This window comes from Geospiza fortis, unplaced genomic scaffold (genome assembly GCF_000277835.1).
Source record: "Geospiza fortis unplaced genomic scaffold, GeoFor_1.0 scaffold424, whole genome shotgun sequence".
NCBI classification, from domain to species: Eukaryota; Metazoa; Chordata; class Aves; order Passeriformes; family Thraupidae; genus Geospiza; species Geospiza fortis.
Window position 1 is genome coordinate 1,598,678 of NW_005054354.1, and position 15,843 is coordinate 1,614,520.

General features: G+C 37.8%; 1 protein-coding gene across 1 annotated transcript in view; it reads right to left on the reverse strand.

The window, feature by feature from the left end:
- Window positions 1-1,185: 1,185 nt before the first annotated feature.
- Window positions 1,186-15,843, reverse strand: part of DLD (dihydrolipoamide dehydrogenase) — a 16,236-nt gene continuing 1,578 nt past the window's right edge. Inside the window, exons 2-15 of the mRNA XM_005423547.1 lie at window positions 15,732-15,838; window positions 15,191-15,266; window positions 14,405-14,484; window positions 10,755-10,823; window positions 8,863-8,932; window positions 8,395-8,495; window positions 7,907-8,050; window positions 7,616-7,717; window positions 6,325-6,515; window positions 4,764-4,934; window positions 4,194-4,383; window positions 3,677-3,814; window positions 2,298-2,387; window positions 1,186-2,195 (exon numbers count right to left, since the gene is read on the reverse strand). Coding sequence (XP_005423604.1) covers window positions 2,130-2,195; window positions 2,298-2,387; window positions 3,677-3,814; window positions 4,194-4,383; window positions 4,764-4,934; window positions 6,325-6,515; window positions 7,616-7,717; window positions 7,907-8,050; window positions 8,395-8,495; window positions 8,863-8,932; window positions 10,755-10,823; window positions 14,405-14,484; window positions 15,191-15,266; window positions 15,732-15,838 — 1,595 coding nt within the window. The 3' untranslated portion in view covers window positions 1,186-2,129. The remainder of the gene's footprint in view (window positions 2,196-2,297; window positions 2,388-3,676; window positions 3,815-4,193; window positions 4,384-4,763; window positions 4,935-6,324; window positions 6,516-7,615; window positions 7,718-7,906; window positions 8,051-8,394; window positions 8,496-8,862; window positions 8,933-10,754; window positions 10,824-14,404; window positions 14,485-15,190; window positions 15,267-15,731; window positions 15,839-15,843) is intronic.

Genomic DNA, 15,843 nt, shown 5'->3' on the forward strand with positions numbered 1-15,843 from the left:
ACAAGCAGCACAACAAAAAAAAAAATTCTTTGAAGGAATTGATCATCACAGCAGTATCATGCACTGTTCACTGCCAGTACATTCAGCAGCTGCTACAAAGTGCCAATTTGGCAGCACTCAAGCCTAACTGCTATGTGACCACTGACAGGTGTCTCAGCAGCTCATTTTACTTTTATACTTTTTTGTACACTTAACTAGAATGGGAATGACAGCAAGAAAGTAAAAAAATAATTTTAAGGCCTTGATTTTCATTTTTAAGTGTCTGGAAAACTCAGAGTCTCCAGTACAAGCTTAGAAGTATTATTGGTTATAAGTTTCCCTGGCTTTTCAAACTGCATTTAACATAAAATGAGATACAAACTTTTCTAACTGATGAACTTCAAGAATGAATTACAGTAGGACTGCTACAAGTCTTCAGGAGGTGGAGGGAGTAGACACAAAACTGTTTCTGAAAGAGCAAGGCTTCTGGGAAGAACTTGCAAATCACATGATTAACACTTAACATTTACCTTTGTTAAGTTAGAAGTAATTCTGAAATGCCAAGATCTATTGGAAGAATCAAGCTTTTTTGCTCTGTTGTCTGACATACACTTTCCATTCACCAGCTTCCTACTAACACACACCTGAAAGCAGACCCACATTAATTCACTAACCCAGCATACCCATGAATCAGATGGTGATAAGCTTAATGTGGTATGGTTTAACCTCATCTACATTTAAAGTAGGAGTTTTGAAAATAAATCACAATGAAGAAGACTATCACTGGTGTTTTACTGATTAATTGATATGGTAATGCTGGCATCCATCTCTGTCACTCACTATAGATAATACTTGGATAAGAAGCTATAAAGCAAGCTAGAAAGATATAACCATCTTGTCTATACAAAAAAACCACATAGGCTGTAGCACCACCTTCTGAGTGTGCACTTCTCATTCCAGTGGCATAATGAAAAAGGACATGCACAATACCAGCAGGTAGTGTTTTCTTAAAGGCAGAAGAGCCTGGCAAAAAAGAAGAAATGGCACCTTGGAAAAGAAGTTAATTTCAACTACTGGATTTGGGCATGCTCCATATACAGCTTAAAGATCTTCCAACAATGCCATCTGTTTGTGAGTTTGCTCACATAATTAACAACCTAGACACTACAAGGATCCAGTCAACAAACAAAATCCAAGAAGACCCTCCAGCCATGTCAAGTATTTATTAAGCTCTCTTGCTACAGAAGAGACAGAAAGAGGGAACAAAATAGAAAACAGAAGAGAAGAAAGTATGTCTTAATTGTGTGGAGAGCTGACACTGCAGCCCTTATGTGTGGAAGGTGCAGAATAACCCTCAAGTCATAGCATTTAACAGCAAACACTGCTTCACTACCCAGTTTTAGCATTTCAAATTTAAGAGAGCTGGACAATGGAAGCTTTAAAACTAAAAAGAATTAGGTAGCAGTCCATTTGTCTTCAAATTTTTCATTTCTCAATCAGCACTCAGTTTTTCCCCTTAAGAGTTTTCAATATGAAAACCTGACGTGGAGAATCACACAGACAGTAATTTTCTCTTTAAAAAGTGAGTGTAATTTTAATTGATCTACACGAGCCCCTCTTCTCCCAACATCCCAACACTACTAGGTCAAAACAAGTTTTGGTACTCATATGTAAGAAGTAGATTAAATACCAAAGTTAATCCCTTCAGAAGAAACACATTTTTGTGCGGAAGTGACAGTGGCATTTTAAGTGCCAGTGGCATTTCAAGTGCCAGTATGCAACTGGTTTATTGTAACACTACTTCAAATAAGAAAATACAAGGTATGCTGGACAATCATCCAGAGTTCTGACCAGCAAACCTGATAATCCCATGCAGCAGCAAAATGTTTGGTTTCTAAAAAGAAAAGAGTTCTGTCAGGCTGCTTTTCTGCAACATTCATTGTGTAAATAAACATGTAATTTTAAGTATTTAATTTACAGAGACTGGATAATTCCACTTGTTCCAAACTCTACTTGTTTAAATATCTGATGTTTAAAATTAAGATATTCACTTAAGTCAGTCCTAAAATCCTCAGATTCAGCCTTCCATAAGGGCCCACAGTCCATTTTCAGAGATGTACTATGTATGTACAAAGATTTGCTCTTTCGTTTTAGAAGTTGATAGCTTTGCCAAAGGATGCTGCTAGGTTTGCTTCCCTGAAGGCTTCTGACACCGTCTGTAGGGAGCAAGCACAAAAAGTTACAAGTCATTAATAGCTACATGGAGTAATAGCCTGTCTGTGTGAAGGTGTTTAACAGGCCCTCTAGAAAACACTTACTGGATGGGCATGGCAAACTCTGGCTACATCTTCACATGATGCTCCATATTCCATAGCAAGGGCAGCTTCATTCACCATTTCACCAGCACCCTGCAATTTAATGGTACTTGCAATTAGCACAAATTCTTATGCACTTGTCCAGGCTCTGCTGCATCAGTAGCAGCTTATAAATAAGCATTTTCTGCTAAAAAAGAGAAGTTACGGTTTAACCAACACTTCATCTGTGCTATAATGTAAGTAATGTACTCTATTTAGTGTTTGTGATCAAACCTAGCATAAATCTAAACATTAATGAGAGTATTTGTTCTCTCATTCCTGAGAGTTGTGCAAAAGCTAGGCATTTTTCCATGAAAAGAAACCAATCCAAAACTTCAATGCTTCCCTGAAAAGTTAAATAGATAACTAGATTAAAAAAAAAGCATGTTACTACTCAAACACCCTCATTTTTATTCGCTGTATTTATGCATATTTACTAAGAGAATATACAATTGAGGAGTGAAAAATAGTTAAATCTCCTCTTACATTTTTAGCACTCAGATCCACAACCATAAGATTTTCCCCCCCAGTCCCTTCCCAATGAAGAAAATTAGATCTGCTGGTATGAGACAAAGTTGTGCTTCCTTTAAGTCATGTTGTTTTCTAAATTACTACAACTGCAAGAGAAAGTAAGTAGCATAGAATCTTACTGAGAACAGTTTGGTGTTTCTCTTAAAGCTGTGCGCAAAAATGTATGGAAGTGTTTCTGCAAACGTATTTTGAAAAAAAAAAATTACAGCTAAGAAACAAAACAGAGAAAAACTAGGGTCTAACTTTGACCAAAAAACCCCAAAAACCTCCTAGACAGGGGAAATCCTAAAGGTTTTTTCACTCTAAGTTCCACAAATTACTGACCCCGGATTTGGTGACTGCAGCATAAGATTACCACCCTTGCAGAGGTCTTTAGTTGGAGAGAAGGGAAAAAAGAAAACACCAATGAAAGAGACACAGTCTTTTCAGCTCCTTCAACTTCCAAAAGTTGAATCAACAATTTCTGCTATTCTCTCAAGTATTTGGCAGTATTCACAAAAACAAAATGCAAAAACAACCTACAACAAACACCATCACCAAAAACCTCACCACACAAAACTTGTCAAAGAAACCAAATAAATAACTATAGCACTAATTCAAGAGGACAAAAAAAATTGGGCTTTTTTTTTAGTTTCACCTAAGTAACTAAAAAGTACAAAGGAGGTCGGGGTGCAGAACAGAACTGTAAAATAAAATAACTATGGTGAACACAAACCTTCCTGTTTACAAACACCACTTCTAACTCAACAACTATGCAACACTAAATAAAAAGAACATTATAAGGCTAAGAAAGCACAATTGATGATACTTACTGGGCCTAAAATGTGAGCACCCAACATCCTGTCTGTCGACTTATGACTAAGTATCTTCACCAAGCCATCTGTGTCAGCATTTGTCTTTGCTCTACTGTTTGCAGCAAATGGAAATTTCCCAACTTTGTACTCTACACCCTGCAAAACAGATGTGTTACTGACTTAATGACCAACAAGAACAATGTAACCAACTGTTACATACGTGAGGAGAAGCAATGCAGAACTAAAACAGGAGACACAGGAATGTACATGAACTATCACCATAAATGGTGTAAGAGTGTACAAAAAAAAAGACTAATTTGCAAACAAACAATACTAATATCACAGAATGCAAGTTATTAAAGAGAACTGTGGTTCTTGGGAGAGTGGCATGCACAAGAGCATCATTCACTCACATCCCCTAAGCAGTAAATTCAAATGCAGAAATTTGGATTAAGTAGCTAGATAAACAACTAGAGAATGAAACCAAGCTCAAAGTGGAAAAACAGTTTTTGCTGGAAAAGAAAACAAACAGTACCTCTTCTTTCAGCTGTTCTTCTGACTTGCCCACCCAGGCCACTTCAGGATGAGTGTAGATCACAGAGGGAACGCAGTTATAGTCAATATGAACTGCTCCCCCAGCCATGCCTTCTACACAAAGAATGCCTTCATCCTCAGCTTTGTGGGCCAGCATAGGTCCAGCAACTACATCACCAATAGCATAGATGCTATCAGACCAATGAAACAGAATTAGACACTGTTTAAAAACATTCTAGCACACCTGGGCTACCTTACATAACAGTCTGTTTGAAACGTTACTGAAAACTCTAATCAAAACAGATTAAAATACTTCATTTTAGCAGTTTCCACAGAATGACCACACTTCAAGAGGTACTTAGTGACACGAAATGGACAGTGACTTTTAAATTACAAAACGTCAAAGGCTGACTAAAACTTTTTAGCTACTGAAATGATAGGATATATTGAGTTTTCTTTTCAGAAAAGGAAAATATGTTCTGTTATTAAAAACCAGAAGGGCTTTAGTTAGTTAAACTTTAAAAATAAGTGTTCTGCATTAAAAAAAGAGGAAAAAATTAGTCTTACTTACTTTGGAATCTTGGTTTGGAATCTGTTGTTGACTGGAATTCTTCCCTTCTTATCAAGTTCTATTCCAATTTCCTCAAGACCTAGATTTTTTGTAAAAGGGCGCCTACCGATGCAAACTAGGAGCACATCACAAGTTATTACTTCTGCCTTGCCACCAGCAGCAGCTTCAACACTGCAGCAAAACAAAAAGCAAAAATGCTAAGCTGTAAACTTGTAGCCTTATCTCTCCCTGGTTAGTAACTAATATGACCCAAGATGGTGAAATCCTGGCTGGGTCTGGCACCCAAAGCACTTCATTCATCCTGCCCCAGGCTTCCTCCTTGCAAGAGTTCAGTAGTGGAAGAGGGAGAAGGGGCAACACCTCTTACTACATTTCCTAACAACTGTCAGAGAGAAAATCAGGGTATATTTTCAACAGCAAATAGCATGATCTGATGGGATCGAATCCACATAGCAAAGTCACTGCTGCTGAGTACTTGCCACCCCAAGTATATATATTTTGTATATAGTATACATACTTTGGGGTGGGGTAGGGCCATGTATTCTCAGCAAGCTCTCTTCTGGCCCAGGAACCAAACACCTGTTAGGAGCTGCCATGCATCCCTCAAGTGTATCTTGTCTTTAATTGCACCCAGAACAAGTTCAGTTTACGAACTCTCAGAGTACAAGAACCAAAGCATGGGAAGTGAGGATAATTGGAAGTGTGTGGAATCAAAAGCATACTCTGAACCAAAATGATACCCTATAAGTAGAAACAGACCACATGAGAAATCCAACCAGCATCGGCACGGCATGCAAAGAAGCCCAAATCCTGGACCTTTAGAGTGATGGATGACAGGCTGTTCCAAGCTACAGTGATCCAGCAAGTAAAAGTCACCATAGTAAATCTCCAATGAAAAAACATTTAAGCTTGTTTTTGTGAAGTAACATCAAGCATTTTTTTAAACTACAGTTTCTGCATAGAGAATCCATTAACACAAATAGAACTAGTGCATACTTATGGACTTTTACAAAGCAAATTTGCTTTATGTGTTTCTATATTAACTGTTCATGTATAAAACTTCAAAGGTCTTGAATAAGACCATTAAAATAAACTCTTTGTGTAGTTTCATTTTTTTTCTGTTCAAGAACAATAATATCTCTGCCAGGCTTACCCTAAGACAAGATGACTTTCCAGTATGTAGTCAAGAATTAACGGCTTGGAAATGACTGTATGAACAATCATGGTATTTATGCTAGTTATACAGAAGCAAGTATCTTCCATGAAAATAATGATTTAGAGTTCTGTTTTTATTACTGATCTCATTATAACAGTGGTTTTATGCCAGCAAGCCCCCAACTCAAGTCAATGGAATAAGTCCTGTATAAGCAACTTAGGACTTAATAAACCCAAAATTATGAGCTCTGTAAGTTGTTAAAGAAGGATAAACATTTAATTGCACTAAAGAATTAATTTTCATTCCTGTTTAAAAAATAATTTCAGACTGTATTTTTAAATAGATTTGATGGATTGGGAGGAAGAATATATTTTGCATGCCTTTAGTTTTATGTTAAACACTTACGCTACATCTATTTTTCCATCTGGTCTCTTGGTAGCACCAGTAACTTTGGTGTTCAGTTTAAACTTGAATCCCTGTTTCTGAAGAATGCGTTGGAAGTTTTTAGAGATCTCCATGTCAATTCCCATTCCCCCAACATGGCCCATGAACTCAACAGCTGTCACATCTGCACCGAGGCGCTGCCAAACTGAACCCTGCAGGTAAACAATACAGGTAAAAGGAGTTTTTGAAAAGCAAACTTCAGATACTTTTACTCTAATATTTGCAACAGACTGTAAACTCTTCTAAAGCAGGATAACATGTAACAGCAAACTGATCAGTTTCTACAAACATGACATAAAATAAAAGAAGTTCAACTTCCCCCAGCCTTTCCAGGAAAAGATTTATCATTGTTTATTTGCAGACTCAAAACTTCCATGATCAAATTCAGGGAATTAGGCTTTTAAAGAAATAGCTAACAAAATCACTAAATATAACTCATGTATGTTTTATACTATAGGTATAGAAGAAATTCAAAATCAATGAATCTGAAAGGAAAACCCAAAGGGAATTGCTTGTGGGGCTCTAATACCACTATTAATTAATCAAAACAATACCACATCAAGGAAATTTTACACAACAAAATGGAGCCTCTGCTGGTCCTGTCTGTATTTATAACCTTAACCATGATCATCAGCCTCACCCACAAAACCCATGTACACCCTGGAGGTATTTACCTACAGTTACCCACATCCACCCAATACAGAATTTTAATTTGCTTCCTCTTTCCCAGCTTATTAGTCAGCAGGCTAAGCAACCACTTGGCAGATGGGCACAGATTCAAGCAGCTGCAAGACCAGCAAATATAAATTCTTTTTGAAATGTGTAGGTGTGAGGCAAAGGGACTCAGACCACGATGAACCACAAAGTCTCCACGCTTTTGGCTGATAGAATATGTACTACCAGATCACATTAAACATCTCTTGAGATTAACTACTAAACACAAGAACTCATCCTGATTACCCTGGCATTCCCTCACATCCCTACTCCTCCAAAAGAGAAAAACAATTATGCAAGACCCTGGATGTTCCTCTCTAATTTCTTTGCTTATCTAACTCGCTGCAGAAGTACTGACCCAACAAACACTTATCCCATCTTTTATGGTAAAAAATGGAGCTAGCAGGCTATGAAATCTGAACAGATTGACTACAACTCACTGAACTGTTAAAGCACAGCAAAACCATCAAATACAGCCACAAAAAACCACCTTTTTCTTTTACAAATTAAAAGTCAAGTGGTTTAAACATCCTCTCACCAGTTCCACACCGATGACTCCTGCACCAATGACAACCAACTTTTCAGGAACTTTTTTCAGTGACAGTGCACCAGTGGATGACACAATGTTATCTTCATCAATCTAATGATAAAGAAATGCACAAAGGGAGGTTTGCAATCTCTTTTACATATTATATACAAAACACCTTTTACATATTGTATACAAAACACACACAGCATGAAGTGCAGTCAGGTGCAAACCATTATTACACATTAAATTGTGTGGCTATGAGACACTGAAAAGGAAGTACAATTAAGTTCAAATACGTACAGTAATTCCAGGGAAGGGAGCAACTTCTGAGCCTGTAGCTATGAGTATGTTCTTTGTGTTGATAACTTGTGTGCTGCCATCTTCTTTAGTTGCAGTGACTTGGTTTTTGCCAGTTATTTTTCCAAACCCAGATACATGTACAACCTTTAGTAATCAGAACACAGTGAAGTCAGGTTCAAATAAGTTAGGCTACATTTCATCTGAATCTCACTAATGCTTAGAGATGCTGCTAAAACATCTCTCTGCATCACTACCTGGTACAAATCACAAAATAATTGTATACTAGTAGGAATAGGAATAGTATACTATTTCTTTAAGCAGATTAAGAATGAAGGTACTAGGCATTTAAAAGTTTTCTGGAAGAGAAGCATCCAAATTCTGCCCTTGTCATATCAGTCACTCTAATTTATGTGGCAATGTGAAAATGTAAAAAGTAAGAAATTCAGATTAAAAAAATGGATATATCTCAGTATATAATCCAAACTAACCTTGTTTTGTTTAAATAAATGAGCAATTCCACCTGTTAAGGCCTTCACTGCACTACTCTTCTGTTCCATCATCTTCTCTAGATTCAAACGGAGTCCTGTAACTAAAGTTAAAGCAAAACAACTTACACCAAGCATTGCAGTGTGACAATGTTAAAGGAGCTAACCTCAACACAGTTAACAGCTGGCACAGAAAGATGTGTTGAATGGCCCTATTAAATGCTAAAGGTTACATTCAACAACTGCTATGCTGAAAACCAATATTGCACTTTTCAGCTAAAACTTATCTATCCAACATTCAGAGTTCAAAGAGCAGACACATTCCTAAGCCTCCAAATGACAGATAAAGGATATTATTGTTAACTCTAAAAATTTTCTGACCAGAAAACCATACTAATCAGATTTGAAAGACTAAATTTACTTCTTAGCGGAAACCACTTATGTAACAAGCAGTGAGAGCTCTTCACTCACTTTCAATTCCTCTATTAGCAAAATCTTTTCCATGGGCCAAGTGATACAGATGTGAGTTGTTCAGCAAGGCCTAAAACAGACACACAAAAATGTGAATTTGGACATACATTCCATATATAATATAAAAGAATATTTACTATTAGGAAAAATAATTGTACTATTTACAAAATGTTCTCACTATTGTTTGATATGTACATATTTGAAAAGGTGTATTTCAATCACAGAAATTACACAGTAGCTCCTAATAAAACATTCAATGAAGTTACATACTTCACATAGAAATAGAATACAGTTAAATCAACACCTATCCTTTTTGCTCATTTCACCATAGAAACTGATAATTACTCCAGAGATTTAAAAAGGAACAAACCAAGTAGAGGAAGAGAAAGATAACTGTGACTGATGGCCAAAGAGAAGATACAGAATAACTAGATGAGGAAAATCTACACTAAAATGCCTGTTAAGATTTTAACCTGTGTAGACATATATGAGTTAAATTTTCAGGTTTTATGCTGAAGTTTCTATAACTGCATAGCCAGCCAAGCTAAAGCTGGATGACTTGGAGCTAGCTCAGGTACATGGATCTTCCAAATGCATAGATAAAATTAGAATGGTTTTTATATGATGGCTAAAAATTAGTAGCTTCAAATTCAGAAGCTTGATAATTGTATTTTGATTAGAAATAACAATATAGTTAAGGCATGATCTTACTAAGAAAATTGATTCTTTGGTTATAGCCACCCCAAATATGAAATTATCTGTATCTTTGCAAGGACAGCAGTGCGAGTTTGCACAGACTTAAATCTAAAGCAGGCACAGTAAAAGATTCAAAGGGCATTTTGAAATAATTGCCTTATCTACACGTTTGTGTAAAACTAATACTATCAAAACAAGATCATTCTATTTTTATATTTTTTATCAACTATCTTTAAAAGTAATTTCTCTACTTCACATAGCTGTCACAGCCCCAAATCTGTAACATTCATTACTTAAAAGATGCAAGCACTGCTTAAGACTTTAGCAACTAGAAAGAAAAAAAAACACCCCATGCCCAAGGTATTATTTTGGGTGGTTTTCTGGAAAGGAGTATTTGAATTATTTGTTACTGCCTTAGTGTACACAGCCTATGTATGTTCTTCTTAAGTTTACTACAATTCAAAGGAATTCCAGATAGCATTTAAGTTTAACCAAGGGTTTAACAGTATTTTCATAAGAAATCTAAAGGATAAAAAAATAAAAGAGTACTTGAGAAGTTAGTTAAAAAGATCCTAGCAGAGTTTCAAACTTTCAAGGTAACACTGTGTGGATTAACATGTTTTAATGGTGCTTCAATTTATTAAGATACTCTGAACCTCATTAAAAGGCTTACTAAAGTGTTTAGAAAAGTTAATATAAATTTTAAAAAAAATGTAGTATTTATAATGTATTTTCCCCTCCCATGCTAATGGAACCTCTTGTGCAAAAGGATTAGAAACAGCAACACAGTTAGGAGGGGTCTTGCTAAGAATATTATGTCTGTTACTACAGCCATCACAAGTCTGGCCTTAGCAGTGTCTTCCTCCACCTGCTGGGTGCTATTGAGGCAGATTCCCCAGCAACAGCACTGTTCTTACAAAGACCAAGGTCTGAAATTACTTTCAACTAGATTGACAATGTCAAATAGGAAGTTCTTATTAATTTCTTCTTGTTTCTCCTTCCTTTCATAGTGCATGTGCTGGACTCAGCTCTTTCTCTCCACATCTGTATTACTCCACACAAGCACCACCAGTCTCACCCTCCAGGCCATTCTTACATGCACATCCATCTTGAGAAACTCCTTCCTAATCTCCTTCCAAGTGAAGCACATCATGTCAGCTGCTTTTAATGAAGCTATAACAAACATGCACACTTACCTTGGATGGAATACATCCAACATTCAAACAGGTTCCCCCTAACGTTGCATTTTTTTCTACACAGACAGTCTGAGGACAAAGAATAGAGAAAAAAAAATTTTTAGTAATACTCTGCCACCAGCTCCTTATGGGCTCTCTCACAATTTAGAATTGATGACAAAGACATTTGTCTACTTGTCTAGTAATTCTACCTCTACAAGTGTCCCATTAATTTAATTCCTGGATTTTACAGCTCATGTTTCCCTTCCTTCTTTTTTTGTTAACTTAAAACCCACAAAATAGCTCTTTGCAACCAAATTCTCTACCAAACTGCACCAGTTTACTGTCTGCAAACAACAGCCACTGCACCATTCATACAAGTGCTACTTTTATGTATTTTTGTAGTCCTACCACAAAAATCTATGAAGTAAATAATAAATACAAGACTCAGTCCAGTGAAAGATGTTCAATTACAGAAAAAACTGCTAGAAGCAATTACATGTAAATCATGTGAAGATTCATAAAAACACAAAAACAACTGGTAAGTGAACTGGCATAGATTAAAATCCAATGAAGCTATCTTTTCTTCCAAGAAAACAAAAGAGAACAAAACCCCCAAGCCACAAACAACAATTCCTCCCGCTGCTATAAAGTTGTACCAACACCTATAAAGAAAGAAAAAACAAAAATGAAGTACAGCAAAACCAAACAAAAATAAGGTCAATAACAACAGGGATGGAAAATATTTCATCTCCTTCTCATTAAGCTGACAACATCAAAGTGTGCAAAGGACAAAAACAACTGCCAAGACTTCATTTAAAAACAGATCACTGGGAGAGAGAATGAAGGAGAGCAAAGGAAGCTCTCCTTCAGAGAAGGATTTGTAGAAGCAAAGGAATTGGCATCTCCTTCTTTGGAAGGCACACATATATTCAAAAGAATTGTAACCTTGGTTCACATTCTTGAGAGTTCCAGCCCAGTGAGAGGCAATTACCTAGGTGAAGGCCTTTCACAATTTCTTTAAATTGCTGCTTTTATGCTAAGGTAGGTGATGGTAACATGAAGAGCAGAATTCACCAAATCAAATCACAGGAACATTCTGACACATGCTTATCCCCTACCCCCCCTTCCTCTTATTTTAAGCACATGAATACATGAAACACAATGCAAGGGCTTTAAAAGCGGCACCATGGACCAAACAGCACCAGACTGCTCCTACCTTGACCCAACAAGGATGTTCTGCCTCATCCATTTTACACAAACTTCCAAAGGCCAAGCAAAGCCAATACCCAGAGAACACTATTGGCAACAACATGGGATGCTGTAGTTCTGATACAAGGACTCAATGCTTGTGCTAGTAGAAATAGCACTAAAATTGAAATTTAAGTAATTCAGTACAACAGAATTAGGTTCTTCCATGGATGGTGTAACTATACAATCTTTTTGCCAGTCTACTAAAAGCATTCTACATGTTTATTCAATGATAATGGTGACATGTACAAGTATGTCCAAGCATTTTCCCCTCTCTAACTAGTAGTGAAACAGTGTAAGAGAATTATTTTTTACTATGATGAAAAACAGAATCCAGGGCACTTTTCAACCCCCTTGCGCACGGTATCCTACTGTTAATCAAAGCTGCTTTATAGCCAGCCACAAAAATGCACGGTATCCTACTGTTAATCACAGATATGAAGGACTCAAGGACAGTACCGTTCCAAGAAAAGCTGCTTTATAGCCAGCCACAAAAATAGCTTTGGAATAATCAAACATGAACTCACATGGCAGAAAGCCACAATCTTTATTAAAACCTGCATCACTGAGCACCTTTTTTTCTCAGGTTACTAGCTAAGTAACCACATACATCCAGAAGCAAGAGTAATTACTATCACAAAGATGTGCAAAGACAATTCAGTTATTTTGCTCTAGGTCACAGGCAGATGTACAACTTAATGGAATCTCACACACTTCTATTTTATACAGTTATTGGTACATATCAGAAGGCTAAAAGATACCCAAAGAGATGTTACTGACACCCGGTTGTGGGAGTCCTGACCAATGAGGGACAACACTCAGAATTACAGACAAATTCAGTTTGAAGGGACCTCCTTAGGAGGACATCTACTCAAACCTCCTTCTCCAAACAGGTTCAGCATCAAAGACATTGAGGGGGTGACTCTCCCCCTCTACTCTGCTCTCATGAGACCCCACCTGGAGTATTGTGTCCAGCTCTGTGGCCCCCAACACAACACAGATTTGGACCTGCTGGAGCGAGCCTGGAGGAGGCCACCAAGTTAATCACAGTGCTGGAGCAGCTCTCCTATGAAGACAGGCTGAGAAGGCTCTGGGGAGACCTCATGGCAGCCTTGGAGTATCTAAAGGGGGCTTGCCAGAAGGCTGGAGAAGGACTTTTCACAAGGATATTTAGTGACAGAAACAGCCTTAAGCTGAAGGGCATAGATTTAGATCAGCTCTTAGGAAGGAATTCTTTACTCTGGGGGTGGTCAGGCACAGGAACAGGTTGCCCAGAGAAGCTGTGGATGCCCCAGCCCTGAATGCTCAAGGCCAGGCTGGATGGGTCTCTGAGTAACATGGTCTAGTAGAAGGTGTCCCTGTCCATGGCACGGCAGTTAGAACAAGGCCAGCTTTAGCATCCCTTCCAACCCAAACCATTCTGTGATTCCATGATGTATCTGATGGCTCAGGGCCTTGTACAGCCAAGTTCTGAAAACACTGAAAGATGAAGACTGCAAGCTGCATGGGCCCCCCATTCCTGTGCTTCACTGGAGCTCATCACCAGGAGTTCATTTTGGTCATGAAGTCTATTTTAGGTAATTGAGAAACATTGTGACATACCAAACAGCAGAAACATGCTCAAGACTGCTAGCACCACCTTCTCAGAGTTCCAGATAATTATGAGAACAATAATGCAGTGCCAAGAGTGTCAGTTGGTCTCATATTAAGAAGTGAAGGCAAAAAAAATATCCTGAAGTCACGTTCTGTATTCTTGTGAGTTTAAAAACATCTGAAATATATTATACACATACAACTCTCACAATACTTAATTAAATGACACACCACTAGTACACATCAGACATAAACTGCCTCTTCTGAAAAGCATTCAAAGACAACAGGCAGAACAGAGATGAACATAAATAGATGTAACTAAAATACTACAGTATTTCTACACACATTTTTGCCTCTAAAATTCTCATATGACAGTAGAATTCCACTAATCAGATTCAAAAAGCCTATCAGTTGAATATGGCTTTTTCCCCTTCTGAGCTCCCTCAGTCTGTTCTTCAGAATAGTTTTCCACTGGTCTTTCTGTCAGTCATGATCTCTTTATTTTTCCTTTTGTTGAGAGAAAAATTAGTTCCTAGCACTGTTTTCCCACCTTCTCTTTCACAAGAGTATAAGCCCACCTCAATTATCAGCTCCAACCAAAAGTAAGCTGTCCTAAGCAGCTCTGTAAGCAGCAGGGCTATAGAGAGCAATACAGCCAGACCTCCATTTCAAATTCCGCACAATGCAGGTAAGCAAGGTAAGGAAAGATTAGCAAAAGATGTCTACAGCATTTGGTGGCCCAAGATGTGTCAGAAGGATTACAGAGTCACACAGACACCCTTCAACTTAACCTGGATGAGTATTGTGCTATCTGAGTGAGGTCTCACCTTAAACCCAAGCTGAGCTGCTTTGATAGCAGCAACATATCCTCCAGGCCCAGAGCCAATGACCGTGACATCGGCATCAACTGAAACAGAGAACAGCTGAGTTACTGGCTTTTCAGCAAAATAATTGTGTATTAAGAATTATGCATGTTAATGAAATAGGATTAGATAAGGAAGCTACACCTCATATGCAGAAAGTAACTTTCTGGACACAGGGAAAGGTTGTCTAAAGGTATTCATTCCACAAGAAAAACAACCAGTCTTTAAATTTCACAAGGAAAATAATGTAAAATGACATAAAGAAACTGAATTTCCCATCCCTCTTGCTCTAAAGACTTTAAGAACTTATTCCAAGATGTCTCAATAGTTTACTGTAACATTTTTTCCAACATAGCTTCTATTGATGTTTAGCACCAAACATAAATGCTTACTGAATGCCACAAATTTATAAAGGGGAAAACATGGCTGCAATAGTTATCTGTGCAAACTCTATTGATTATAAAGCAGTGGAAGCTATGAACTTTGTACCTAGCTCATATCTTATAACCACAATCTCTTTTAGAATATTAATTAACATAAGAACAGTGATGGTGAATTCAACTTCTATTTACAGCTTTAGCTTGCAAACAAATTATGAAAATAAACCACAGTTTTCACCTAAATCTCCATCCTGACACGGACTTCATCCGGAAGGCTGATTTCTGAGTTTCAAGTATGGTTTTGTTTTTTGTGGGGGTTTGGGTTGGTGGGGTTTTTTTTGTCCAAAAAAGGTTTCTCACAAGAAATTACCTTGATCAGCATAGGACCTTTGTGGCACTGCACAAACTCCCTGAAGACCATGATGAATTCGATCAAAATGGCTTCTCTAGAAAGGAAAAAATAATAAAAAGAACCCCTTGGTTTTACAAGTTTATGTCTATCCCTGAGGGAAAATAAGCATTCAGCCACACACAGAAGAATATACAGCTACTGTCACCAGCTAACCAAAACAGAAACAGCACGACTGAAGCACAGCGGGCACTGACCGGAACAGGAGGCAGAAGTTGCTCTGCCACTTACCTGCTCTGTCACCTCAGTCTGTCATCACACCTGTTCTCAGGTCAGTCTCACCTCAGGCTCACCTCTAACTACAAAACTCTTTCAACTCTCAAACCACATAATGACATAAATTAGATATCCACAGGAGTTTATGAAGAGTCTTGTTCTGTAACCAACCCCTTCAGCCACTTCCTATGAACAGACAGCTGTACCTCATGGGAGGTTCGAGAGGGCAAGTTTTTTTAACCTTTACCAAAAAGTAATGGGACAGTACAGAACAGCTGCTACAAACACATCGAGGGCCGATCACCCTGTAACTGGAGTAGAGGATGTTCCTGGAAGCATGTGGGAAGTCCCCAGCCCCGCAGCCCAAAAGTCGGGGCCGGCTGACGGCGGCGCCTTTT